The sequence below is a fragment of the Aotus nancymaae genome, unplaced genomic scaffold, assembly GCF_030222135.1.
Source record: "Aotus nancymaae isolate 86718 unplaced genomic scaffold, 86718_ANA_hifiasm-v0.15.2.pri h1tg000049l, whole genome shotgun sequence".
Classification (NCBI taxonomy): Eukaryota; Metazoa; Chordata; class Mammalia; order Primates; family Aotidae; genus Aotus; species Aotus nancymaae.
Genome location: NW_026988463.1, coordinates 23345625 through 23373051, shown reverse-complemented (window position 1 = coordinate 23373051; position 27427 = coordinate 23345625). Strand labels below are relative to the sequence as shown.

The following is a 27427-nucleotide window of genomic DNA, read 5'->3' as shown; positions in this document are numbered from 1 at the left end:
AATGGTTTGGATGTGTGGATATATCGTGAATCTATTTTCTCAATGGGCAGTCTCTCATATTGTAGTGATGGTTTTCTTCATTTTTGCTCAAGTGAGCATTTTGCTCATCTTGTTGAAGTGGGTGTTTCCGCTTGTTGAGAGTGATTTCTCCCTGGTGCTGCTTCATGGTGTTATAATGATCAGCTTTTGTAAATGACCCATTGATTCTTATGGAGAAGACACACACTCTGCTTCGAAGGGATGACTTTCAGAGTGTGTCTTTCCATCCTTTCTTATTTGTTATACTCCTATTGGAAGTAATGGCAAAAACCGCAATTACTTTTACACCAACTGGCCGGGTGCGGTGGCTCACACCTGTAAACCCAGCACTTTGGGAAGCCGAGACAGGTGGATCACCTGAGGTCAGGAGTTCAAGACTAGCCTGACCAACATGGTGAAACCCCATCTCTACTAAAAATACAAAAATTAGCCAGGCATGATGGCATATGCTTGTAATACCAGCTATTTGGGAGGCTGAGGCAGGTGAAGCACTTGAATCCAGGAGGCAGAGGTTGCTGTGAGCTGAGATCACGCCACTGCACTCCAGCCTGGGTGATAGAGTGAGACTCTGTCTCAAAAAAAAATCTTTTCCACAAACCTAATATTCCTCGGGGGATTCTTGCAGCCCACCCCAAGCCCACACCCCACACACACACTTCCCCAGCTAGAGTGAATGAATGGGCTGACCCATGTCCTGGATAGTACTGAGCCCTCAACTAGGGACAGCAGTGGCCACTCAGCCAGACCCTGGACTCTGCCTGGGGCTTTTCAGCAGGGTCCCATGGTCTGTGATCTGAAACTGACTCTAAGTAGAGTCCAGATTGGACTCTAGAATGCACTCTGAGCTCCAGACAGAGCTCCAGGATGGGCCTGTCCAAGTAGAGACAGGCTCTGGGCTGGCCTGAGCTCCAAGTGCCTGCCATGACCCAGGACTCCAAGCTGGGCTGTAGGATCAGCCTCTCTGGACAGCCAAGGCCTAACCCTAGGCCTTTTTTTTTTTTTTTCTTTTTTGCTTGCTTTCTCCTCAGTAGTGCCCATTTCTCAAATGAAAGGCAAACCAGTGAACGCATGGAAGGAGATATTGGACTATTTATTACAAAGTGAGAATTGTCAACTTGAGAAGCAAGGAAGTGGCTGGACCCCAGAAGGCCCTTGTACAACAGAGCTATCAAGAAACAAGAGAAGGAGAAAGAAACGGGGTGCAGGAAATGAGCTGATGTACAGAAACAGCCTCCTCTTCCAACTCAGGACTTTCCTCTTGAGAAAAATTCTCATGCCGTTTCCACCGCTCTCTGGGCAGCACAGGCAACCTGTTCCCCAGGCTGGGGTCTCTGATGAGCACAAAGGAATTCCAAGAACCCAGAGCCTCCTCAGCAGTCTGTCTATCTGAGAAACCAGGCCCACGCAGTGGAAGCAGTGGGTGTCTCCTCTGGGCCTGTGCCATGGCAGGAAGTGCAGGAACTCTCCTGTTCTCAGTCCAGGACAGAAGAGCTGAGGACTCGCCTGAGCAGGAATTCCACAAGCATGAGCTCGGCTTCACTGAGCCTTCAGGATGAGGCGGGTCTTCCCATCTCCAATAAAGCACCTGCAAGAAAGGTGACCCAGAAAGGTCTCAGCCCCGGAGGAGAGACCCTGCCCTTTGTCTTATGTCTCCAGGCTCTGAAGTCTCCAGAGAGATGACTTCCTGAGACTCCCCAGCCTTAATAGCCAGATCCCCTTGGGGAGAGGAAGACACTGTTTCTTCCTACTTGGTTTCCTTTTTTTATTTTTTCAGACGGAGTTTCGCTCTTGTTACCCAGGCTGGAGTGCAATGGCGCAATCTCGGCTCACCGCAACCTCCGCCTCCTGGGTTCAGGCAATTCTCCTGCCTCAGCCTCCTGAGTAGCTGGGATTACAGGCACGCACCACCGTGCCCAGCTAATTTTTTTTTGTATTTTTAGTAGAGACGGGGTTTCACCATGTTGACCAGGATGGTCTTGATCTTTTTTTTTTTAAATTGAAACGGAGCCTCACTCTGTCACCCAGGCTGGAGTACAGTGGCATGATCTTGGCTCACTGCAGCCTCCACCTCCTGGATTCAAGCGATTCTTGTACCTCAGCCCCCCGAGTATCTGGGACTACAGATAGGCACCACTACACCCAGCTGATTTTTGTATTTTTAGTAGTGACAGGGTTTTACCATGTTGACCAGGATGGTCTCTATCTTTTTTTTTTTTAAATTGAAACAGAGTCTCACTCTGTCACCCAGGCTGGAGTACAGTGGCATGATCTTGGCTCACTGCAGCCTCCACCTCCTGGATTCAAGCAATTCTTGTACCTCAACCCCTCGAGTAGCTGGGACTACAGATAGGCACCACTACACCCAGCCGATTTTTGTATTTTTAGTAGAGACGGGGTTTTACCATGTTGACCAGTCTGTTCTCCAACTTCTGACCTCAAGTGATCCACCCGCCTCAGCCTCCAAAAGTACTGGAATTACAGGTATGAGCCACATGCCTGGGTCCTGCTTGGCTTCTAACACTTTTCCTGAAGATGCCCATTGCTGCCACTCTAAAAGCCCAGAAAAAAATGAATAGTGATGGCCGGGCACAGTGGCTCACACCTATAATGCAACACTTTGGGAGGCAGATCACTTGAGGTCAGGAGTTGGAGACCAGCCTGGCCAACATGGTGAAACCGCATCTCTACTAAAAAATTACAAAAATTGGCTGGGCGCGGTGGCTCATGCCTGTAATCCTAGCACTTTGGGAGGCCCAGGCAGGTAGATCACATGAGGTCAGGAGTTCGAGACCAGCCTAGTCAACATGGTGAAACCCCATCTCTACTAAAAATATAAAAATTAGCTGGGTGTAGTGGCAGGCGCCTATAGTCCCAGCTGCTTGGGAGGCTGAGGCAGGAGAATCTCTTGAACCTGGGAGGGGGAGTTTGCAATGAACCAAAATCATGCCACTGCACTCCAGCCTAGGCGAGAGAGCAAGACTCCATCTCAAAAAACAAAACCAAAAATACAAAAATTAGCTGGGCATGATAGCATGCACCTGTAGTCCCAGCTACTCAGGAGGCTGAGGCAGGAGAATAGCTTGAACCCGGGAGGCAGAGGCTGCAGTGAGCTGAGATCGTGCCACTGCACTCCAACCTGGGCAACAGAGCGAGACTTCATCTCAAGAAAATAGTGATGCTTTTCACTGAACTACAGACTGGGTCCTGTAGACCCCAGGACTGCTGGTGAGCAGTGGAGCAAGTAGTCTAGATTGGCCTGGCCCAGTACCTGTCCTTGCCCAGACAGTGCAAGGTTGTCCCAACTTTGTTTACTAAATCCAGACAGTGATCTTTGGACTCCTGGAGTTGAGAGTCCAGAAGGAATGGAACATGAAAAGAGAGCCCACGGAGAAGAGGGCAAGCGGGATGCAGAGGAACTCCAGACTTTTCCACGTGGATTACACTTACCCTTCTGGAAATAGCAACCTTCTTATCCACTGCTGCACCCCGGGAAGCACCGTTCACATTGTATTTCTTGTGAATGGCGTCTTCCAACATGCATGCTCATGGGGGTGCCATTTACATGACTTTCCCATGTAAATGGGATCTCCTGGAGTTGTACAGTACCCCCACAGAGAACACTCCTCCCCTACTCTCAGTCCTATTGGCAGTGTTTGGGTAAGGCTGACCTCACCCCAACTTCAGGCTTAGGCTCATGCTCCAGACATAGCCAATAGGAGTGCCTGACTGGCCAGGCTCAGTGGCTCATGCAGGTAGTCTGGGAGGCTAAAGTGGGCAGATCACTTGAGGTCAGGAGTTCAAGACCAGCCTGGCCAAAATGGTGAAACCCCATCTCTACCAAAATACAAAAATTAGCCAGGCATGGTGACGTGTACCTGTAATCCCAGCTACTCAGGAGGCTGAGGCAGGAGAATTGTTTGAACCCAGGAGGCAGAGGTTGCAGTGAGCCAAGATTGAGCCACTACACTCCAGCCTGGGTGACAAAGTGAGACTCTGTCTCAAAAAAAAAACAGTGCCTGACCCCCATGGCTCAGTGATTGATTCTGAAATGGGCAAATAACCTACACACAGTGGGCCAGTTCAAACCAGTGAACATCAGACCCTGGCTTTTTGCTAGAGCTTGTTGTTCTATTTCCTCTAGAGTTATCAAGCTGCTAAGATCCAAGCCTTGAGTGGCTAGTAAGCATCTTTACCTCCATTGGAGAGTCTAAGCATGAAATCCACACAGGGGAAAACAGAGCCTGTGAGAAAGACTAAGGCAGGGCACGGTGGCTCATGCGTATAATCCCAGCACTTTGGGTGACCTAGGCAGGAGGATCACTTGAGGTCAGGAGTTCGAGACCAGCCTGACCAACATGATGAAACCCCATCTCTACTAAAAATACCAAAAAAACCCAGCCAGGCATCGTGGCAGGCACCTGTAATCCCAGCTACTTGGAGGCCGAAGCAAGAGAATTGCTTGAATCCAGGAGGTGGAGGTTGCAGTGAGCTGAGATCACACCACTGCACTCCAGCCTGGGCAACAGAGGGAGACTCTGTCTCAACAGAAAAAGAACAAAGAAAAAAAAGGAGAAAGACCAAGTCCTAAAGACGTTTAAACACCCTTGAAGCCACTGCTACCTGTGAAGTTTTTGATGATGTGAGCAAATAAATTCCTTTTTATGACATACGCTGTTTTGAAATAGATCTGTCACTTGCAACCAAAGCTCCTAGATTGAGGTGTTTTCTTTGCCTCTGAAGAGGCTTCCTCTTTCCTCTCCCAAACCCAAGTGACAGCCTAGCCCTCCAGCCCTGGACTCTCCGGGAGATGTTGCCAAGTGCCCATCCGATGGGCCAGTGACCCTGTGTCACCCTCCTACCTAATGAGCAGTCCAACAAGCAGGCCACCCAGGAGTGGGCCCAGCCAGTAGATCCAGTGGAAGTCCCAGTGGCCAGCCACCACCGCAGGTCCAAAAGCACGGGCAGGATTCATGCAGCCTCCAGACACAGTGCCCCTGCAAACATCCAGGCACCCCGGTCACCAGGATCCCAGCCAGGCCCCACCTCACCTCACACTCATGTCCCCAACCAGGCCTGGTCACACGCCACCCAGAAACTCTCTTTAAACTCCCACATCATGGGCTCCTGGGTAGATCCTAAAGAAGGTAGAGAGGCTGCTAGCACTAGGAAGCATAAGGCGTGGCTCCCTGCCGGGCGTGCAGTCAGGGACTCCCCACAAACTCTTCAAGAATGCCCAGCAAAAATGCCTGCATGGCGATGTCAGGAAGAGAAGCTGATCTACGTCTGCTCTAAACTCTACAAAGCAAAGTCAATCAGTTTCAAGTCAAGCTGACCTAGATTCAAAATCCGACCCACACACTATAAAATAATGAAAAGTGTATAACTGGATTGTTTGTGACCCAAAGAATAAATGCTTGAGAGGATGAATGCCCCATTTACTTTGACGTGGTCATTACACGTTGCATACCTGTATCAAAACATTTCATGTAACCTCGGCCAGGCACGGTGGCTCATGCCTGTAATCCCAGCATTTTAGAAGGCCAAGGCAGGCAGATCACTTGAGGTCAAGAGTACGTGACCAGGCTGGCCAACGTGGTGAACCCCCGTTTCTACTAAAGATACAAAAATTAGCTGGGTGTGGTGCCACGTGCCTGTAATCCCAGCTACTGGGGAGGCTGAGGCAGGAGAATTGCTTGTACCCAAGGGTTGGAGGTTGCAGTGAGCCATGATCACGCCACTGCACACCAGCCTGGGTGACAGAGCGAGACTCTGTCTCAAAAAATTAAAATAAAATAATGAAGAGTATAAGTGGATTGTTTGTGACACAAAGAATAAATACTTGAGAAGATGAATACCCTATTACCCTGATGTGATAATTATGCATTGCAAGCCTGTATCAAAATATCTCATGTAACCCAGAAACATATACACCTACTGGGGTCACTCATAAAAATTTAAAAACATATAAAGAAAGAAAACACCAGCCCAGATAGTTCTAGTTGTGGGAACCTTCATTGAACCTCTCTGTGTTCAACTGAGGTGAAAGTGACTAGCCCATAGGTTGTTGGCAGGAGTGAATGAGAAAAAGCAAATGGAGCCCACACCTTGAATATAATGAATGTACAAAAAGCATTAACTAATCTAGCTGGCCCAGAGGAGGCCCTTGTTGCACCACAAGCTTAAGGCCCAGAATCTCCTACAGGGAGACTCTTCCCCAGGTCTCCCTCTCTCGTTCTGGGGCCCTATCTCTCAAGCTGGGGTCCTGTAGACGTCTTCCCCACCCTGTGTCCAGCTTCAAAGTCAAAAGACTTTGATTCAAAAGTGAATCAAAGGCCACTAGGGGGCAGCAAAGCACGGCCGCCGCTTTACACACACATTCCCCAGCCTACCCCAGGCTCTACCTCCCGAAGTTGAGGGAGAGCTGACCGGGGGAAAGGTTAGACTTGGTCCTGTGTCCAAAACAAAGGAAACAGTCAGACATGAGGGAGAGACTCTCTGGCCCAAGTACTGTGGCTCATCCCTGTAATCCCAGCACTTTGAGAGGCCAACACGGGGTCGGGGGAGGGGGAGAAGCTTGAGGCCAGGAGTTCAAGACCAGCCTGGGCAACATAGCATGACCCCTCATCTCTACAAGAAGAATAAAAAGGAAAGGGCTCATTCATCTTCTTGTCCCAAATTTGTCACTTAGTTTGCCACTGCTCACTGGCCTTAAATAAGTCACTTCTGTCCTCTCTGAGCCTCAGTTTCCTCACCTATATAACAGGAGACATCGCTGAGTGCAGTGGCTCATGCCTGTAATCCCAGCACTTTGGGAGGCCAAGGCAGGAGGATCACGAGGTCAGGAGTTTGAGATCAGCCTGGCCAACATGGTGAAACCCCGTCTCTACCAAAAATACAAAAATTAGCCTAGCGTGGTGGCACGCACCTGTAATCCCAGCTACTCAGGAGGCTGAGGCAGGAGAATTTTGAACCCAGGAGGCGGAGGTTGTAGTGAGCCGAGATCACACCACTGCACTCCAAGCCTGGGCGACAGAGTGAGACTTTGTCTCAAAAAAAAAAAAAAAAGAAAAGAAAAGAAAAAAAAGAAATAAAACAGGAGCTGTCACCCCAATCTTGTCCAGTTAATCCCTTCCAAAGCCTCCTGGGAGACTCAAAATAAATTAGACAACAGCTACAGATGCTCTTTGTAAGCCTGAGGGCCTGAGGCTAAAACCTGGCTACCCGCCACCAAATGAACACCGTACACAGAAATGTTATGTTTTCACTACCAAAATTGGAAAACGTCACATGCAGATTTAAATTTCTGACTTCCCTTGAATGAAATCAGAAGCAGCAAAACCCCAGACCCATGTTCCCACACAGCAATCATTGAAAGCTGAATTGGCTGGAGCGCCTCTGACACTGCAGTCCCCACCACTCCCTATTGTCTGCCTAATGCCAGCCCACCTCCCCATTTGCAGCACCTCCCTGGCCCCTAATAGCAACTGAATCTGCAGCCCTCAGGCCTGAACTCCTCCAGAGCTGACCAGCGCAGATCCGGGCATGGTCACCCCACTGCTAAGGGACACTCACCCGGCCAGGATATCCACGGTGACGGCGAAGCCGATGGAGAACGGGGCCAGAGGGCCCTTTGTCTTCTCATTGATGGCACCCATGCATACAGCCAGAGCCAGCAGCGTCGTCAGGATGATCTCTGCCCCCAATGCCCCTGCCACCTGCCCCTGCTCCTGTACCGTCACAAAGGCTGCCCCGGATGCATTCCAGAACCTCTCCTCAGGACTCACCGCCTGCACAGAGAAGCTGCTCAGCCTCACAGTGGAGCAGAGACAGCTGGAAACTGAGGGGAGAGGGCCTAAAAACGCATACCCTCCCACCTTAAGGGCCAGGTGAAGGGTTATGTCCAATTTCAGTCAGATACACCTGGAACCATATCCCAGCTCTGCCAGATTTACTGTGTGACCCTGTGTGAGCTACTGAACCTCTCTGGGCCTCACTTTGCTCAGCTGAAAAATGAGAATGGAGCTAGGTGTTGTGGCTCATGCCAGCAACTCCAGCACTTTGAGGGGCCGAGGCGGGTGGATCACTTGAGCCCAGGAGTTCAAGACCAGACTTGCCAACATGGTGAAACCCCATCTCCACTAAAAACACAAAAATTAGCAGGGTATGGTGGCAGGCACCTGTAATCCCAGCTGCTCAGGAGGCTGAGGCATGAGAATCACTTGAACTCTGGAAGCCAAGGTTGCAATGAGGTGAGATTGCATCACTGCACTCCAGCCTGAGCAATAGAGCGAGACTCTGTCAAAGAAAGAAAGAGAAAAAAAGAAAGAAAAGAAAAGAGGGAGGGAAGGAGGAAGGAAGGAAGAAGGGAAGGAAGGAAGGAGGGAAGGAGGGAAGGAGAGAGGCAGGGAGGGAGGAAGGGAGGGAAGGAAAGAAGGAAGAAAGGAAGAGGGAGGGAGGGAGGGAAGGAAGAAAGGAAGAGGGAGGGAGGAAGGGAAGGAAGAAAGGAAGAGGGAGGGAAGGAAGGAAAGAAGGAAAATGGGATAACCTAGTCGTGGCTCCAAGTTACAGGTCTAAATGTTACATAACTTAGATGACCCTCTTTGAGAAAAAGAACATAAACTGTCTTACTTTTTTTTTGAGACAGGGTCTTGCTCTGTCACCCGTGCTGGAGGGCACTGGCATGATCATAGCTCACTGCAATCTTGACCTCCTGGGCTCAAGTGATCCTCCAACCTCAGCCTCTCATGTAGCTGTGACCACAGGCACATGCCACCATGCCCGCTGTATTTCTTTTTAATTTTCTGTAGAGATGGAGGGTCTCACTGTGTTGCCCAGGCTGGTCTCAAACTCCTAGGCTCAAGTGATCCTTTCGCCTCCGCCTCCCAAAATGCTGGAATTACAAGCATCAGCCACCACATGCAACTAAAAATACCTTACTCTTACAAACTTTGCAAACACATACGGTCAGGTGGCTCTTCGCTAGGTCCCCATAGGACCTTGGAAGGGGCATGTGCCAGAGAGTCCTGAAGCCTGAGCTCAATTATTTCTGCAGGCAATCGGCCTCAGGTCTATCACAGTCCCCAAGGGGAAAGCCAGGGCAGTGCACAAGTTTCTGGACTCTGGACCCAATGGGGCCGTGCTGCTTCCAAGCACGTCTGAACTCGAACAAGTTACCGCTTCTCTGTGACTCTTTTTTCTCATCTGTAAAATAGGGATGATACTAACAGCTCCTAGCTCACAGACAAGGCTGTTGGTGTGCCTGGCACAAGGTAAGTGCTCTCTATGAACTGACTGTGGTTTCTCATAAAATTGCTGGGAGATGAAGTAAGAGAACATGTGTGAAGCGCTTGGCAGGAAGAATGCATTTAGGGAACCCTGCTGCCCCGAAACTGTCAGAACCACATTTGGCAGGTTTTAAGTGGTAGGACTTAAGCTAGAGTCTGGCCACTGCTTTTCATAAAGAAGCAGAGCAGGAAGGTCCCAGGCACATTCCACAGACAGGGTAACAGGCTGTGGCTCTCAAGTCGAGGCATGGAGAGACCAGGGCAGGGGATGACAGCAAAGTGAGGCTTGAGAACAAAGTGCAGTGGGTCAGCACTTATGGCTGAGCTCTCCCATCCACCACCACCCACACACATGCCAAGCAAGGCCCACATCTGGAAGAGCTGAAGGGTCCCTGGCTGAACTGAGACTTAAGGGCAAAAGGAAGAGAGAGAGAGAGAGAGAGAGAGAAGGAGATGGAGGGAAGGAGGGAGGGAGGGAGAGAACAAGAGAAGAAAGAGAGAGAAAGAGAAAGAAAGAGAGAAAGAAAGAAAGGAAGGAAGAAAGGAGGGAGGGAAGGAAGGAAGGAGGGAGGGAATGAAGGAAGGAAGGAACGGAAGGGAAAGGAAAGGGCAAAGCAAAGCGAGAGATGGAGGGAGAAAGTCTATCCATAGATTTATGCATTGGGCTATGAAAACTCTGTGACTGGTCAAGCGCGGTGGCCCACGCCTGTAATCCCAGCACTTTGGGAAGCCAAGGCAGGACTCACTTGAGGCCAGGAGTTGGAGACCAATCTGGTCAACATAGTGATAGCCCATCTCTACAAAAAAATTTTAGAAGTAAGCTGGATGTGGTGACACACATCTATAGTCCCAGCTAGGAGGATCACTTGAGCCAAGTAGGTCAAACCTGCAGTGAGCTGTAATTGCACCACCTCACTCCAGCCTGGACAACAGAGTGAGACCCCATCTCTAAAATAAAAAAGAGAGACTGGGCGCAGTGGCTCACGCCTGTAATCCCAGCACTTTGGAAGGCCAAGGCAGGCAGATCACTTGAGCTCAGGAGTTCGAGACCAGCCTGACCAACATGGTGAAACCCTGTCTCAACTAAAAATACAAAAATTAGCCGGGCATGGTGGCAGGTGCCTGTAATCCCAATTACTTGGGAGGCTGAAGCGGGAGCATTGCTTGAGCCTGAGAGGCAGAGGCTGCAGTGAGCCAAGATCACACCACTGTACTCCAGCCTGGGTGACAGAGCAAGACTCTGTCTCAAAAAAACAAATAAATGAAAAAATAAAATAAAATGCAATAAGAAAGAAAGAGAGAAGAAAAGGGTCCACAATTTCCACTGGCAGAAACGAGCAAAGGACTGGGCATTTCCCCACTCCCCACTGCCCCCCCCCCACACACACACACATGCACCTCCAGCAGCCCCATCAGAGAGGAAGTCACTAGCCCCTGGGAGTCACCCACCTTGGCCAAGGCAGCCCCGAGCAGCCCCCCGAGGAGCTGTGACACCCAGTACGGGAGGAGCATCACCAGGTTGAGGCCTCCGATCAGCATGGCTGCCAGGGACACCGCAGGGTTGAAGTGTCCACCACTGTAACCCACAAGAGCAGAGGAAGTCATGAGCCCAGGGTTGACAACGTGACTGGCGCTTGAGACAACGTGTCCCAGCCAGCCCATCAGGCTGGCCTTGCAGGGTGAGAGTCAGTCTAGGGCCCAGCTCACATACAAAGAGGCACCAGATTGCTTCCATTTTCCCTGAGATGCCAGGTGAGGGGTAAGAAATAAAAGGCAGGCTCTAAGCCCTAAGCCCAGCCCCCAGGATGGCCCTGGAGGAGGAACGTGTAGGGAGACCATCCCTTAACTCCTCCCCGGCTCCCTCTGAGCCTCCCTCCAGTCCTCTAGAGATGTGGCCACAGTTCAGATTGAGACACCAAGGCTCCAAGTTAGTAGCCCAAGAGCTGTATCCAGGCCTCCCCTTATGATTTGTTTGTTTTTATGAGGCAGAGTCTTGCTCTGTCACCCAGACTGGAGTGCACGGGCGTGATCTCAGCTCACTGCAACCTCCACCTTTTGAGTTCAAGCAATTCTCCTGGCTCAGCTTCCCAAGTAGCTGGGGACTACAGGCATGTGCCACCATGCCAGTTTATTTTTGTATTTTTAGTAGAGACGAGGTTTCGCCATGTTGGTCAGTCTGGTCTCGAACTCTTAACCTCAAGTGATCCACCCACCTCAGCTTCCGAAAGTGCTGGGGTTACAGGCATGAGCCACCGCGCCTGGCCCAGGCCTCCCTTCATGAGTAGCTAGGCCCTGAATCAGAGCTTCTGATCGATCGGTTGAACTGCTCAGCCAATGAAAACCCTACTTGTGGTCTGAAAGTGTGATGGGCGTAAAATGCAGATTCGGAGTTCAGGCTGGAAATGGCATTGAGAACCCTGGCCTGGGTTCAAGGCCCAACTCTGCCACTGTAGAGCAGTGTGACCTTGGCCAAGTTACATAACCTCTCTGTACCTCAAGGATCTCTGCCTGATAAAGCTATTGCAAAGATATAAAGAATTAGTATGTGCAGAGCCCATAGTACTATCTATGTAGTTAGCACTCAGTAAACATCAGCCATTATTATTGCTCACATGTGTACCCCTGCACACAGAGCTCCAGCAACTTGCTGTGGTCACCCAGCTAAGAAGTGATAGAGGTTCCATTCAATCTCAGATCCTTCCAAAGGGAAGATCATGTACTTTTTGATTCACTCGCAACCTCCCTTGGATGTCTAAAGAGATATGGTGTTTTGTTTTTTGTTTTTTGAGATGGAGTCTCACTCTGTCACCCAAGCTGGAGTGCAGTGACATGATCTCGGCTCACTGCAACCTCCCCCTCCCAGTTCAAGCGATTCTCCTGCCTCAGTCTCCCAAGGAGCTGGGACTACAGGTCCTTGCCACCACGACCAGCTAAGTTTTGTATCTTTAGTAGAGACAGGGCTCCACCCTGTTGGCCAGGCTGGTCTCAAACTCCTGGCCTCAGGTGATTCACCCGCCTCGGCCTCCCAGACTGCTGGGATTACAGGTGTGAGTCACTGCACCGGCATAAAGAGATGTTAAAGCTCTTTTCCATTCTGATTTTCTGAGAAACAGTATTTCCGTTTCCTCATTCAGATCTATTTTTGAGTGAGATTTAATACAGACCAACCATGTCCCAGATCACCCTGCCAGGCGCCCCATTCAAGATCTTCGTTGTGATGGCTGGCTCTCCTGGGAACTAGCAGATCTCCCCATGGAGCCTCTACGCAGACGAGAGCTAAGCCAGAGAGCCTGTCCCTTTCCCTGCCCCTCCTTCCTGATCACCTCTTGACAATCCGGGACCACTGCAGATCCCTGTATACCCAGGTGGGAAAACCTGGCTCAGGTCTTCTGCACATCTCTGCTTTGCCTAAAACCCCCTTCTAGCGGTAACAATCAGCAGCAACCAATACCTATTGAGTGTTTGGTGTGCGCCAGGTGCTCTACTTCATTTAATTCTCATGCCTCCCCCATGCGGTCCTTGGAGTTGAGCGCTGTAGCCAGACAGCTTGTTCTTGACTCCCGCTCTGCCACTTTCTGGTCCTCTAAACTTGGACAGATTACACAGTCTTTGTCTTTTGCAGCTGCAAAATGGGGCTAGTAACAGGACCTACCCCACAAGGCTTTTATGAGGATTAAATGACTAATATCTATAAAGTAATTAGACTAGTGCCTGGTACATGGTTAGCAATATAGACATGTTGGTTTGAAAAAAAAATCATTTAAAAGTACACTACTGGCCGGGCACGGTGACTCACGCCTGTGATCCCAGCACTTTGGGAGGCCGAGGCGGGCGGATCACGAGGTCAAGAGATCGAGACCATCCTGGCCAACATGGTGAAACCCCATCTCTACTAAAAGTACAAAAATTAGCTGGTCGTGGTTGTGTGTGCCTGTAGTCCCAGCTACTCAGGGGGCTGAGGCAGGAGAATCGCCTGAACCCGGGAGGCAGAGGTTGCAGTGAGCTGAGATGGCACCATTGCACTCCAGCCTGGGTGACAGAGAGAACAGAGAGAGACTCCATCTCAAATAAATAAATAAATAAGCAAGCAAGCTACTATTCCCATTTTATAGATGGGGAATTCGGGGTTTAGAGTGACTTACCAGCCAGGCATGGTGGCTCACACCTGTAATCCCAGCACTTTGGGAAGCCAAGGCAGGAGGATCACTTGAGACCAGGAGTTCAAGACTAGCCTGGGCACAGTGAGACCCCATCTCTACAACAAAATTTAAAAATTAGCTGGGTACAGTGGTGCATGCCTGTGATCCAGCTACTCAAAAAGAGAGTGACTTGCCCAAAGTCATGAGCTCACAGGCTTCGGGGTCCGGAGTTGACCCCAGACAGTATGACTCCCAACCCCATAGTTATCCACAGTGCTTCTTCAAATCCTGAATAGGTATGCACCCAGGGGTCCTTGACAACCGCTTTGCTTTCCACCTACAGCGCCCCTAGTCAGCACCAGGCTGAATGCTCGGAGCCAGTCTCACCTGATATTCCCCAGCGTGGCAATCGTGAGCCCCAAAGCCAGCCCGTGGGCCAGGGCGGGCTGCAGCACTCCAGTGTCCATCCCGTTCTCGATGACCGACAGGCACCCGATGAAGATGAAGAGGGCAGAGCCCAGCAGTTCAACCAGGCAAGGCTGCACCAAGCGTTCGTACCAGGACGCTCGCCATCTGCCTCCCACGCTCGGCTCCCTGGCCTTGCCATTGCCAAATTCAAGCTCGCACATGGCTCTCTGCCGTAGGGAAAAAGGGACAGCGGACACGGGTGGAGGCTAGCCCAGATTTAGAAGGGCCCGGCCCCCAACCTTGAATTAATTCACAGCCCCCCTTGCTCTGCCAGCCTGGAAAGGAGGATGCCAGCAGAAGGCTCACCTCTCCGGACATTGGGATCGGACAGCACAAGCCTCGAGCTCTTGCCTGAGCTGCTGGGAAATCCGCACCTGCCGTCTGAGACGCTCTTATCTCCTAGGGACAGGACCTGCTGATCACACTACAGGCTCTGCCCCTTTTAAAGGGCTGCAGAGGCTCAGTGCACGTGCAGAGAAAGCAATAAAGCCCAGGTAGGAGGTGGCTCTGAGGCTCAGAAGAGGAAACTTTTTTAAATCTCAACGGGGCAGGGTGAGGGAGTCAGAGATTGCTAAACTTTCTGCGAATGAGGGAAAAACACCCCCACTTGGCTGTGCCATCTGGGGGCACACTCCATGCCACAAAAAGTGGGAGATGGGTCCAGCACCCCAGCTCCCCACAGCCCAAAGCAGACCAGCGCACGTAAGTGGGCCCCATCAGGTTGGAACCTCACATGTTAAGAAACAGCAAACTCAGCCAGGGGCGGTGGCTCACACCTGTAATCCCAGAACTTTGGGAGTCCAAGCCGGGTGGATCACTTGAGGTCAGGAGTTCTAAACCAGCTTAGCCAACATGGTGAAACCCTGTCTCTACTAAAAACACAAAAAATTAGCCGGGCGTGGTGGTGCAGGCCTGTAATCCCAGATACTCGGAGGGCCGAGGCAGAAGAATCACTTGCACCCAGGAGGCGGAGGTTGCAGTGGGCCGAGATTGTGCAACTACACTCCAGCCTGGGCGACAGAGCAAGACTCTGCCAAAAGAAAGAGAGAAAGAGAGAGAGAAAGAGAGAAAGCAAGCAAGGAAGGAAGGAAGGAAGGAAAAGGGAAGGAGGGAGGGAGAGAGGGAGGGAGGAAGGAAAGGAGGGAGGGAGGGAGGATTGAATTAGAGGGGCAATCACGATGTTTGGTGTTTGCCTGTAATCCAGCTACTCAGGAGCATGAGGTATGAGAATCACTTGAACCCGGGGGGCAGAGGTTGCAGTGAGCCGAGATAGCGCCGCTGCACTCCAGCCTGGACGACAGAGTGAGACCCTCTCTCAACAAAAAGAAAGAAAGAAAGAAAAAAACAGCAAACTCATCTTCAATTATTTTTCCACTGATTCCCACGGCCTCAAACACCTGCAGTCACCCTGACAGCCCGAGCCAGGACTGAGTGTATAGATGATGATCCTTCACTGAGCGAGGCAGCGGAGACTAGCGACAAGTAAGGCAATGCAGCGGCAAGACCCATGGACTTTGGAAACAGGCTGCCTGGAGTTCAATCCCAGCTCTGCTGTAAACTAGCCTTGTAACCTTTGGGCACATGACTTGGCCTCTCTGGCCCTTTGTTTTCTCGTCTGTTAGGTGTGGATGTTAGTGGTTGCACCCATGTCATAGGGTTGTCGGGAAGTTTAAAGGAGCTAATATGGGTGAAATGCTCAGGACAGTGCTAGACGCACAATACCAGCGTCCACTAATTTATAATACATGCTTAGCTATAACTAATAGCTAATAGTGAACACCTTCTATGTGCCAGGCACTGGGGCTAAGTGGCTTCCATTATCTCATTTAAACCTCACTGCCACCCTGTGAAGCAGGTACTACTATTACAGCTATTTCACAGATGAGTAAATGGAGTGTCAGGAAGGTTGAGTTTCCCAGGATTATACAGCTTATAAGATCACAGAACTTGTGGGCTGTCACAAAGGATAAATACTGTATATGATTCCATTTGTATGAAGTACATAGACTAGTCACATTCATAGAGACAGAAGCAGAATGGTGGTTTCCAGGACCTAAGGGGAAGGAAGGATGAATAGTTTGTGTTTAGTGGGTACAGATTTCCTGTTCGGGAGGAACGTTCTGGAGATGGATGATATAGTGCCACAACAATGTGAAGGTACTTAATGTCACTGAACTGTACACTTAAAAATAGTTCAAATTGGCCAGGCGCAGTGGCTCACACCTGTAATCCCAGCACTTTGGGAGACCAAGGTGGGCAGATCACTTGATTTCAGAAGTTTGACACCAGTCTGGCCAACATGGTGAAACCCTGTCTCTACTAAAAATAGAAAAATTAGCTGGGTGTGGTGGCGCAGGCCTATAATCCCAGCTACTTGGGAGGCTGAGACAGGAGAATCGCTTGAACCTGGGAAGCATAGGTTGCAGTGAGCTGAGATCGCACCACTATGCTCCAGCCTGGGTGACAGGGCGAGATTCTATTTAAAAAAAAAAAAGGTTAAAATTGCATATTTTATTTTATGTATTTTGCCACAGTTGGAAAAAAAAAATACTTGTGGGCTAACCCACTACACTCTACTGCCTTTCTAAGAGGGATGGATGGATGGATGGGTAAGTGGATGGATGGATGGATGGATGCATGGTGGGTGGATGGAGGGTGAATGCATGGATACACGGGTGGGTGGGTGGATGGATGGATACATGGATGAATCAATGGGTAAGTGGATGGATGGATGGATGGATGGTGGGTGGATGGTGGGTGGATGGATGGATATACATCGTGGGTGGATGGATGGATGGATGGTGGGTGGATGGATGGATACATGGGTGGGTGGATGGATGGATGGAAAGAAGGGAAGAAAGAAAGGAAAAGAGGAGGGAGGAAGGAAGGGAGAGAGGAAGAAGGAAGGAATAAAGATGAAATGAGTTCCTTATTCATTCATTCATTCATTTAACAAACACTTAAATAGCTGCTGCAAGCCAGTCACAGTTCTAAGGGCTGGCTGGAGATGTAGCAGTGAACAAGACAGGCAAAGATTCTGCTCTGCGCTCGTAGCTCTGTCTCTGAGTGTTTGCATGCACTGACAGAAAAGTAATGCTAGAGCTAAAGGAATTTTAATGATCATTTCTGACATTTCTCAACTACTCACTACATCTCCAACACCGTGCTAAACGCTGTATATATTCATAACCCCCTATGAGAGAAGTCCTATCACTTATCACCATCATCAGATGATAAAAACGAGGCACAAAGAAGCTTAAGAACTCACCCAGGCTTGTGTACATAAAAAGTATCTGCTTCAGGCAGAAGTGGATACATCTAGACAAGAGTGGACAGTTTGTTGACAGCCCATGTCAGCGAGAGGCCCAGGAATACAGCGTCTCTGCTGGACATCTGCACCTCTGGGAAGGCTATCTTTAGCCCTGCTCTCTCCCTCCTCCATGTCCCGCACATCCCACAGCACATAGTACAAGATGTTTCTTAGACCCTTCCTTCCGCGTCCCTGTAAATAGCAACATAACACAGTCTGACCCAAGGCTTCCCCATCTTCCTCATTATTTGCTCAAGTAGTGCCAGTGCTGCTTCCAGAATAATTCTCTCTTGTTTTCACCCACGCCTTCATCTGTTCTTGCTTAGTCCCTTGAACAAAGACAAACTAGGCTGGGCGCAGTTGCTCTCACCTGTAATCCCAGCACTTTGGGAGGCCAAGGTGGGAGGATGGCTTAAGGCCAGGAGTTCAAGACCAGCCTGGACAACATAGGAAGAGCCCATCTCAATTAAAAGAATTTAAAATTAACCAGGTGTGATGGCAGGCATCTGTAGTCCCAGCTACTCAGGAGACTGAGGTGGGAGGCTCACTTGAGCCCAGGAGGCTGAGGCTGCAGTGAGCTGCGTTTGTACCATTCCACTGCACTCCAGCCTGGACAACAGATTGAGACCCTCCCTCAAAAAAAAAAAATCAACAAAAAAGCTAACCAACCCTCATTATACACCTGCCAGGTGCTAGACCCTGCACTGGATACTCCAACATATTCTCTCAATTAATAATTAACAATAACCGATGATGTTCCCCATTGCACAGGCAGGAACCCCTTGCTGGTGTTGCTATGGTAATATCCTCTTCTGGTCTCCTGGCCTCACCTGTCATCCATTCCTTTAACACTGGGAGCCTGCACTTGAGTCTAGGTTTGAGAATCCAAGTGCTCTGTCCCTTTGCTGTGCATTCTCTCAGTCTCAGTTTCCTCTTCTATGAACATGAGCTAATGGTGATACCCATCCTCATAGGGTTGCTGTGTGGATGAAATAAGACAATGTGCTTGGCACAGCATCCAATTCAGAGCAAGTACCCAATAAATAGTAGCTCTTACTATGGTCTCTACTAGTCAGAGCGGGCTAACTGCCCTGCGAAATAACCTCAACATTTCAACATCTTCACATATTAAAAATAGAATCTGGCCGGGCGCGGGGACTCACACCTGTAATCCCAGCACTTTGGAAGGGCAAGGCTGGCAGATCACCTGAGGTCAGAAGTTTGAGACCAGGCTGGCCAACATAATGAAACCCCATCTCTACTAAAAATACAAAAATTAGCTGGGAGTGGTGGTGTGCACCTGTAATCCCAGCTACTCAGGAGGCTGAGGCGGGAGAATCTCTTGAATCTGGGAGGCGGAGGTTGCAGTGAATTGAGATCACACCACTGCACTCCAGCCTGGGCCACAGAGTGACACTCCATCTCAAAAAAGAAAAAGGATTCTTTGCTCAATAATAGTCCATGGCAGGCTCGTCTCCAAATGGTGACTCAGGGATCCAGGCTACTTCCATCTTGGAGCTGCCCCATCTAGGTCCTCAGATCTTCTCCAGCAAAATGGGAAAAAGAGAATGTGGAGGGCTGTGCAGGAGACTATTATGGTCTGGACCTAGAAATACTAAATCTCCCTCTCATCTATATATGATGAGCTCAAACTCAGTCACATGGCTTCACCTGACTGCAGTTGAGCCTGGGAATTGTAGTCTAGCCATGTGCCCAGGAGGAAAAAGAAAGGCATTATATGAATATCAAGCAATTTCTGCCACATAGTAAAAACTGTTGCTTTCCTAGAGACCATGCCTGGTTCTAGTTGAGTTTTTTTGGTGAATTAAATGATTCAGTGTCTCCCATGGTTTCAAGACAAAACCAGACTCTCCAGTTCTCTTCAATTCCTAGCCCCTGAATCATCTCCACATGAACCCAAACAATTTATCAGATAAGCCATGTTCCCTCACCCGGCCCTGTCCATGCCAGTCTCTCTGTTTGGAGTCCCTGTTTGCCCTCCTGGTCAACTTCTACTCCTTATTCAGATCTCAGATCAGATATTACATCCTCCCTGATGCCTGGGCCAACACATATTAGCCCTCTACACCCACCCTTCCCTCATTCAAGGTAAAGTTTGATTCCATAGCTCCAAAACTTGTGGCTTCCGGGAAAAACCTGAAAGCCATTTAGGCGAAACAACATATTTCCACTACGTGAGAGTTTTGGAATATGTCCTGTGTCCTCATATACAATATACTGGTCTCTTGAAATCACTGAAAAACCCAGTGGGCTAAGGAGATACTGTCTTCCTAAGAAATTCTTTGGCTGGCAAACTTCCTAGTTTTCCAACCCCAGGTATTCTTGACATGACTAAGGCTTCTAATGTTTATCCCTGTTTGGTTGGCGAGATGTCTCTGCATCTTTTTCAGTCTGCCATCCCCCACCAGGTCCAGATGGAGTGTAGAAGCAGGTCACATTTTACCCTGGCATCTCACCTTTCCCTTTATTCTTGCCTCGATAGCTGCACTGTTGTGCCAGATACAATGCTGGTGCTGTGGCAGCCATCTTGGACCATATATATAGGCCCAACATAGTGGCTCATGCCTGTAAGCACTTTGGGAGGCCAAGGCAGGCAAATCACCTGAGGTTAGAAGTTCAAGACCAGCCTGGACAACATGGTGAAACCCTGTCTCTAATAAATATACAAAAATTAGCCGGGCATCGTGGCACACACCTGTAGTCCCAACTACTCGGGAGGAAGGCAAGAGAATTGTTTGGACCTGCGAAGTGGCAGTTGCAGTGAGCCAAGATCACTCCATTGCACTCCAGCCTGGGCAACAGAGTGCTTGAGATATTTTGCAGTGCTGTGTCAGTTCCTGGGTGGGGGCCACAAAATCAGATGAGCCAGTTTATCCATCTGGGTGGGGCCAGCTGATCCATCAAGTGCAGGGTCTGCAAAATATCTCAAGCACTGGTCTTAGGTTCTACAATCGTAATTTTTTTTTTTTTGAGGTGGAGTCTCTGTTGCTGGGAGGTTACATACATTATTTAAGAATGGAATACAAATATAAATAAAATATGTGTTTTAATGTACATGTCTATTCAGTGTATGTGTATTATTGTCTGTGTGTACAATATATGTGAATTTTTTTTGTACCTGTGGGTTTTTTTTTTTTCAAATGACTACTAAGTTGTTAGAACATAAGAACTTTTTAAGTATTTTGAACCTAACTCCTTAATAAATAAAAACTATTGGGTATTTTTGGGGGGGCCTCTGCACAGAGTGAACCAAGAAAGTTTGGGGGCCTCTGAGTTAAAGAATGTATGTTCTTCTATTTCAAGTACTTGCAGAAGAGAACACTTCTTGCAGATACATCATCCCCAAAATTCCAGAGATACTGGGTTTCAGCTTAATAATTTCTTCTCAAAACTGGACACCACTTATAATGCAGAGACTTGATCATTTAGGCTGTGCTCTGTGGACAGCCACAGAAACTTAAAGCGGAACCTCTCATTCTCTCCTGAAAATGCTTTCTTTCTGTGTAAGGAGATTTGCAATTGTATTCAAATAGGACTAAAGGCACATGCTACCAAGGCTGGCCAGCTTTTTAATTTTTAATTTGTAGAGATGGGGGTCTCACTTTCTTACACAATTTTGGGGGGGCTGTGCAAATGAGCTCCACTTGGAGCTCAGGGCATTAAGTCCAGTGTTCACCTTTCTGTCTTCTCAAATTGCAAGATTAGTTTGCACCTGAGCAACTTCCTTCCTCATAGAAGTCACCAGCTCTTTCTTTTCTTCCCTGCAGTGTCAGGGTCAAGGTGTTCAATGTCTTTTGAGTCACTAGTAACCAGTTATGTTGACTATTTCAGAATGCTTTACAGCCAGAAATTCCTTGAACTAAGGAAGAACTCCAACTCTCATCAGCAAGGATCCAGCTTCTCTTCATCTGCATGTTTTGAACAATAAAAATGACTCTCATTTTTTGAGAACCTACTAAGAGCTTGGCATTCAGTTTTCTTTTTCTATCTCTTGTATCCTTTTTATCTACATCCAAATTAAATAACTCTACAGAAGAAAAAATCCAAATGATCAATAAGAGATGATCAAGTGAGATGGAGTCTCAGTCTGTCGCCCAGGCTGGAGTGCAGTGGCGTGATGTTGGCTCACTGCAACCTTTGCCTCCCGGGTTCAAGTGATTCTCCTGCTTCAGCCTCCGGAGTAGCTGGGACTACAGGGATGTGCCACCACGCCTGGCTAATTTTTTTGTATTTTTAGTAGAGATGGGGTTTTGCCATGTTGGCCGGGCTGGTCTTGAACTCCTGACCTCAAGTGATCTGCCCACCTTGCCTTCCTAAAGTGATGAGATTACAGGTGTAAGCCACTGTGCCAGCCCTAATGTTGACAATTCTTATGAACATTACATTTGAGACCCTCTAAGCTAAAGAAAAGACAGGAAAAAAAAAATAAAGGATGCCGGATGCAGAGGCTCATGCCTGTAATCCCAGCACTTTGGGAGGCTGAGGCAGGTGGATCATGAGGTTGGGAGATCGAGACCATCCTGGCCAATATGGTGAAACCGTCTCTACTAAAAATACAAAAATTAGCCAGCATGGTGGCGCATGCCTATAGTCCCAGCTACTCAGGAGGCTGAGGCAGGAGAATCACTTGAACCTGGGAGGCAGAGACTGCAGTGAGCCGAGATCATGCCACTGCACTCCAGCCTGGTGACAGAGTGAGACGCCATCTCCAAAAAAAAAAAAGGAAAACCTGTCCAGTCATGATGCAGTGCTCCTAGTTGTTTCCAAGGGTTATTTCTGTGGGTTTTAAAATATTCTGTATAAGATGTTTTATTGTTTTGGTTACTAAGCTAAATACATATGACAGCACCTAGCATAGAACTTTAATAGCTGTTTATAGTATATGTTCAATGCATATTTGTTGAATTAGAATGCACATCTTGCTTAATCAGAGCCATATGTATTCTGTTCTTTGAAAAATTATAGAAAAGACTGGCCAGTTGGGCATGTTTTGTTGGAATCCTATTGAATAACTATCACTCTTCTACTTCTAGGCATTGGTCTAATGGAGTGGGATTTTAAAACGAAGTTCTATAGTCATCCATTAGTTAAATGTTGTAATTCTATTATATCTAATGTAACAGAAAAAAAAATTTAAATGCAATAGTATACATTTAAAACCTAAGGGGATTGGCTGGGTGTGGTGGCTCATGCCTGTAATCCCACCACTTTGGGAGGCCGTGGTGTGTGGATCACCTGAGGTCAGGAGTTCAAGACCAGCTTGGCCAATATGGTGAAATGCTGTCTCTACTAAAAATACAAAAATTAGCAGGTGAGGTGGCTGGCACCTGTAATCCCAGCTATTCAGGAGGCTGAAGCATAAGAATCACTTGAACCAGCAGGCAGAGTTTGCAGTGAGCCTGAGCCGAGATTGCGCCATTGCACTCCAGCCTGGGAGACAGAGCAAGACTCTGTCTCAAAAAAAAAAAAACCTAGGGAGAAAAAATGTGCTTAGGCTAACTCATCCACCCAGAAGCAAGCTGGATATAAAACATTTAAAAACAAGGGGAGGAATATGTAAAGTAATTAAATTTCATTGCTTTTGTTTTGATTTTTCTGACTTTGCTTCACAAAAAGAATTTTTGTCAATCAAGTAGAAAGTTTAACTTCTGACCTGATAAAAAGTGTCAAACTGCAACATTCTGTAAGTTAACCTGTCTCTCGAGAAACACAGAAAGGCCAATATGTGTTAATTTTTTATTATTTATTTACTGAGACGGAGTCTCCCTCTGGAGTGCAGTGGCGCAATCCCGGCTCCCTGCAACCTCCACCTCCTGGGTTCAAGTGATTCTCCTGCCTCAGCCTCCTGAGTAGCTGGGATTACAGGTGCTTGTCACCACATCTGGCTGATTTTTTGTATTTTTAGTAGAGATGGGGTTTCACCACCTTGGCCAGATGGTCTCGATCTCTTGACCTCGTGATCCGCCCACCTCGGCCTCCCAAAGTGCGGGGATTACAGGCGTGCACCATGGCGCCGGGCCATATGTGTTTATTTTTAAAAATAAAACTGTATGATTATATATACAAACATGTACATATATTCATATATGTATTTATACATATATATGTATGTATGTATATATATATATTTTGAGACAGTATCTTGCTCTGTCACCCAGGCTGGAGTGCAATGGCATGATCTCAGCTCACTGCAACCCTGCCTCTTGGGTTCAAGTGATTCTCCTGCCTCAGTCTCTCGAGTAGCTAGAACTACACCATACCCAGCTAATTTTTTGTATTTTTAGTAGAGATGGGGTTTCACCATGTTGGCCAGGTTGGTCTCCAACTCCTGACCTCAGGTGATCTGCCCGCCTTGACCTCCCAAAGTTCTGGGATTACAGGCTTGAGCCACCGTGCCTGGCTGTATGATTATATTAAACGTATTTTTTTCAAACAGTAATGCATTTCCCTTCCTTAGCCCTTAACCCTCCTTGCCACCTCTAGAAAGTCCGTTTTGTGTGTTACACTTGATTGGTGACTTACATCTGTGTGTTGAGGTCAGGAGGGTTCAGATGGGCCCAGCTGGGCAGGAGAGGGCATCGAGCCTTATTGTTTGGGCTATGACCACATCTCAATGCCCCTCCCTTTCCCTTTCTCTTCCTGCCTCCACCCTGTCATGCAAAATCCCAGGCACAGAATTAAATCCAAGGCAAATTTATTGCGTGATCCTTTGCTGTAAAGGATATTGAGCAAGAAGTTAATTTTAGAAGTGTATTTCTATGCTGTAAACTTCATGTGATTCATTTAAAGTTAACACAGACCAGGAAGGTACCTAGGAGGACATAGGTGAGGGTGTGCATGTGTGTGGGTGCCTGGGCATGTGCGTGTGCATGTGCGTGTTTGAGCTTTTGGACAGGTAAGAGGACCTCCCAGGTGGGCTTGGCTTTGGCAACTATCAACATTTAGGACTGAATAACTTTTTCATAGGGATCTGTCCTGTGCATTCTGAAATGTTTAGCAGCATCTCTGGCTTCCATCTACGAAATCTCCCTGCTCCCCCAGTTATAACAACCAAAAATTGTAATCCCAGCTACTTGGAGGTTGAGGCAGGAGAACTGCTTGACCCTGGGAGGTGGAGGTTGCAGTGAGCCGAGATGGTGCTACTGCACTCCAGCCTGGCGACAGAACAAGATATTGCCTGATGTGCTCTAGGGGCAAGAATGGTTGAGAACTGAAAGGGATTTGGGCTATTTGGGGAAGGCTGGCAGACACATGGTGATGATCAAGTCTTCGTGAGACAATGCTGAGGTCCCCACATGGACTCAAGGATTCAGGGCTGTAACGTGACATGTGGAGGATTATGATTTTTTTTTTTTTTTTTTTTTTTTTGAGATGGAGTCTCACTCTGTCACCCAGGCTGGAGTGCAGTGGTGTGATTTCGGCTCACTGTAACCTCCACCTCCTGGGTTCAAGCGATTCTCCTGCCTCAGCTTCCCGAGTAGCAGGGACCACAGGCATGTGCCACCATGATCGGCTAATTTTTGTGTTTTTCATAGAGATGGGGTTTCATCATGTTGACCAGGCTGGTCTTGAACTGCTGATCTCAGGTGATCCGCCCACCTCAGCCTCCCAAAGTGTTGGGATTACAGGTGTGAACCCCGCGCCTGGCCAGAGGATGGTGATTTTAACATTTGCTCAGAAATTATTGCTGGTGGCCAGGCATGGTGGCTGACGCCAGTAATCCCAGCACTTTGGGAGGCCGAGGCAGGCAGATCACCTGAGGTCAGGAGTTTGAGACTAGCCTGGTCAACATGGTGAAAGCCTGTCTCTACAAAAAACACAAAAATTAGCCAGTCATGGTGGCACATGCCTGTAGTCCTAGCTACTCGGGAGACTGAGACATGAGAATTGCTTGAACCTGGGAGGCAGACATTGCAGTGAACCGAGATCGTGCCATTTGCACTCCAGCCTGGGTAACAGAGTGAGACTTTCTCTCGGAAAAAAAAAAAAAAAAAAAGAAATTAAGAAAGAAAATAAATTATCGCTGGCTTGGTGATGGGGCCAGAACATCTCAAGTTGCTTCATTGATATATCCAGGAAATTTTTATTTATTTCTTCTGTTTGCAGGGCACTGCACTAGGCAAAGTCTGAGTTAAGTATATTGTCAAGGTGTGAGGCGAAATGGCTTCCTTCCTCTCAGTCCCAATAGCAACTGTTTCTTTCTTTTAATTTAATTTTTACTGTGGGAAAATATACATAATATAAAATTTACTGTTTTGACCATTTTTAAGTTCAGGTCAGTGACATTAAATACAGTCACATTGCTGTACAGCCATCACCACCATCCACCTCCAGAACTTTTCATCCTCCCAAACTGAAATGCTGTACTGTTAACCCCCCAATCCTCCTCCTCCAGGCCCTGGGAACCACTGTTCTACTTTCTGTCCCCAGTAATTTGACTACTCTAAGGGAATCACATGATACATACTTTTCTCAGTCTAGCTTATTTTACTTAGCATAATGTCTTCAAGGGTCACCTATGTTGCAGCATGTGGGAAATAGAAAAGTTCCTTTTTAAAGTTTCCTTTCTTGTTAAAGAATAAGTGTGCTAATAACTTTGTTAAGCCCTATCCTATGTAGCTGTTAGACATGCCATGCTTACAGGCATGTAGTACTTTCTATGTCCTTGTACTTTAACCAAGGTATCTGTGCTGGACGTGCTCACAGGCATGTCCCAACTCTCAATTGCTTTTATCTGTTTAGAAAAGTTTTAAGTTGTTAGCCAATCAGGTTTTAGTTTAGATTGTGAGGTCTGGCTCCAGCCAATGGAGATCAGACACAGTAGTAAGGACGACCCCAAACGTGTAAGGGATAAATTTGTGTGTTTTCCTTTGTTCATTGTACTCTCATGGCAAGATGGTTAGCAGGAGTACCCTTCCTGCAGTCCAGGAAGTAAAAATTGCATTGCTGAAAAATCCTTTGTCTCAGTGCTGATTTTGATTTGTGGCCCTTAGCATCTATTTCCAACACAGCATATGTCAGAATTTCCTCGCTTTTGATGACAGAATAATATTCCATTGTATGTATAGACCACATTTTGTTGTTGTTGTTGTTTTGTTTTTGAGATGGAGTCTTGCTCTGTCACCCAAGCTGGAGTGTAGTGATGCCATCTCAGTTCACTACAACCTCCGCCTCCTGGGTTCAAGCAATTCTCCTGCCTCAGCCTCCCAAGTAGCTGGGATTACAAGTGCCCACCACCACACCCAGCTAATTTTTGTATTTTCAGTAGAGATGGATTTCACCGCATTGGCCAGGCTGGTCTTGAACTCCTGACCTCGTGATCCACCTGCCTCAGCCTCCCAAAGTGCTGGGATTGCAGGCGTAAGCAACCGCACCCAGCCCTTGTTTATCCATTTATCTGTTGATGGACATTTGGGTTGTTTCCCCCTTTTGGTTGTGGTGATTAATGCTGCTATGAACATCCGTGTAATAACTGTTTCTTTTTTTCTCTCTCTCCTTTTTAAAATATGAGATGGGGTCTCCCTATGTTGCCCAGGCTGGTCGTGAACTCCAGGGCTCAAGTAATCCTCCCACCTTAGCCTCCCGAATAGCTAGGACTAAAGGTATGTACCACCATGCCCAGCTAATTTAAAACTTTTTTTTAGAGATGAGGATCTCACTGTGTTTCCCAAACTAGTCTCAAACTCCTGGGCTCAAGTGATCCTCCTGCCTCAGCCTCCCAAAGTGCTGGGATTATAGGCATGAACCACCACACCCAGCTCTGTTTCTGGATTGTTAAATCACTTTTCTTCTTAAAATTACAAACGTCTCTTTTTTTCCCGTGTTACTGGTTGGCTTCCCTAATGGTCCACCTAACTCTCCCTCTCCCTCTCTGATGCTATCTCTCTGGCTATGTCCCATGGTCCATGGATATCTCGCATAAATATCTGCTCAAGATCTCACTCCTCCTTCCTTAGGTGACAGCATCTTGATTTTCCTTGGGGAAGTCACCACTCCTCCACTCTAGGTTCACATGACTTGGGTAGCGCAGACCCCCTTCCCCAGCAACATTCAGCTCCCCAACCTTATCTTCCCTACTCCTTCAAAGGTTGCACTTCAGACCCAGGTCCAGCAACCAGACATTTCCTCTCCCAGGAAATGTCTGTCCCCTCTTCAGGGATGGGCGT

At 48.0% G+C, this 27427-nt stretch overlaps 1 protein-coding gene across 1 annotated transcript; it reads right to left on the bottom strand.

Annotated features, from left to right (window-relative positions):
- Nucleotides 1–1108: 1108 nt before the first annotated feature.
- AQP8 (aquaporin 8) lies at nucleotides 1109–14347 on the bottom strand. Its single transcript, XM_064362881.1, has 6 exons — nucleotides 14237–14347; nucleotides 13850–14097; nucleotides 10773–10899; nucleotides 7612–7826; nucleotides 4899–5033; nucleotides 1109–1624 (listed from the first exon to the last, which is right to left on the bottom strand). The coding sequence occupies exons 1-6, from the start codon at nucleotides 14246–14248 to the stop codon at nucleotides 1576–1578; spliced, it is 786 nt and encodes a 261-aa protein (XP_064218951.1). The 5' UTR covers nucleotides 14249–14347; the 3' UTR covers nucleotides 1109–1575.
- Nucleotides 14348–27427: the final 13080 nt, after the last annotated feature.

Excerpts from the sequence above, each read along its gene's own strand:
- AQP8 (XM_064362881.1), bottom strand. Across the intron at positions 10,900-13,849 it reads GCCACGCTGGGGAATATCAG|TGGTGGACACTTCAACCCTG; the intron begins GTGAGACTGGCT and ends TGTGGGTTACAG. Across the intron at positions 7,827-10,772 it reads TCGGGGCTGCCTTGGCCAAG|GCGGTGAGTCCTGAGGAGAG; the intron begins GTGGGTGACTCC and ends TTCTCTGTGCAG.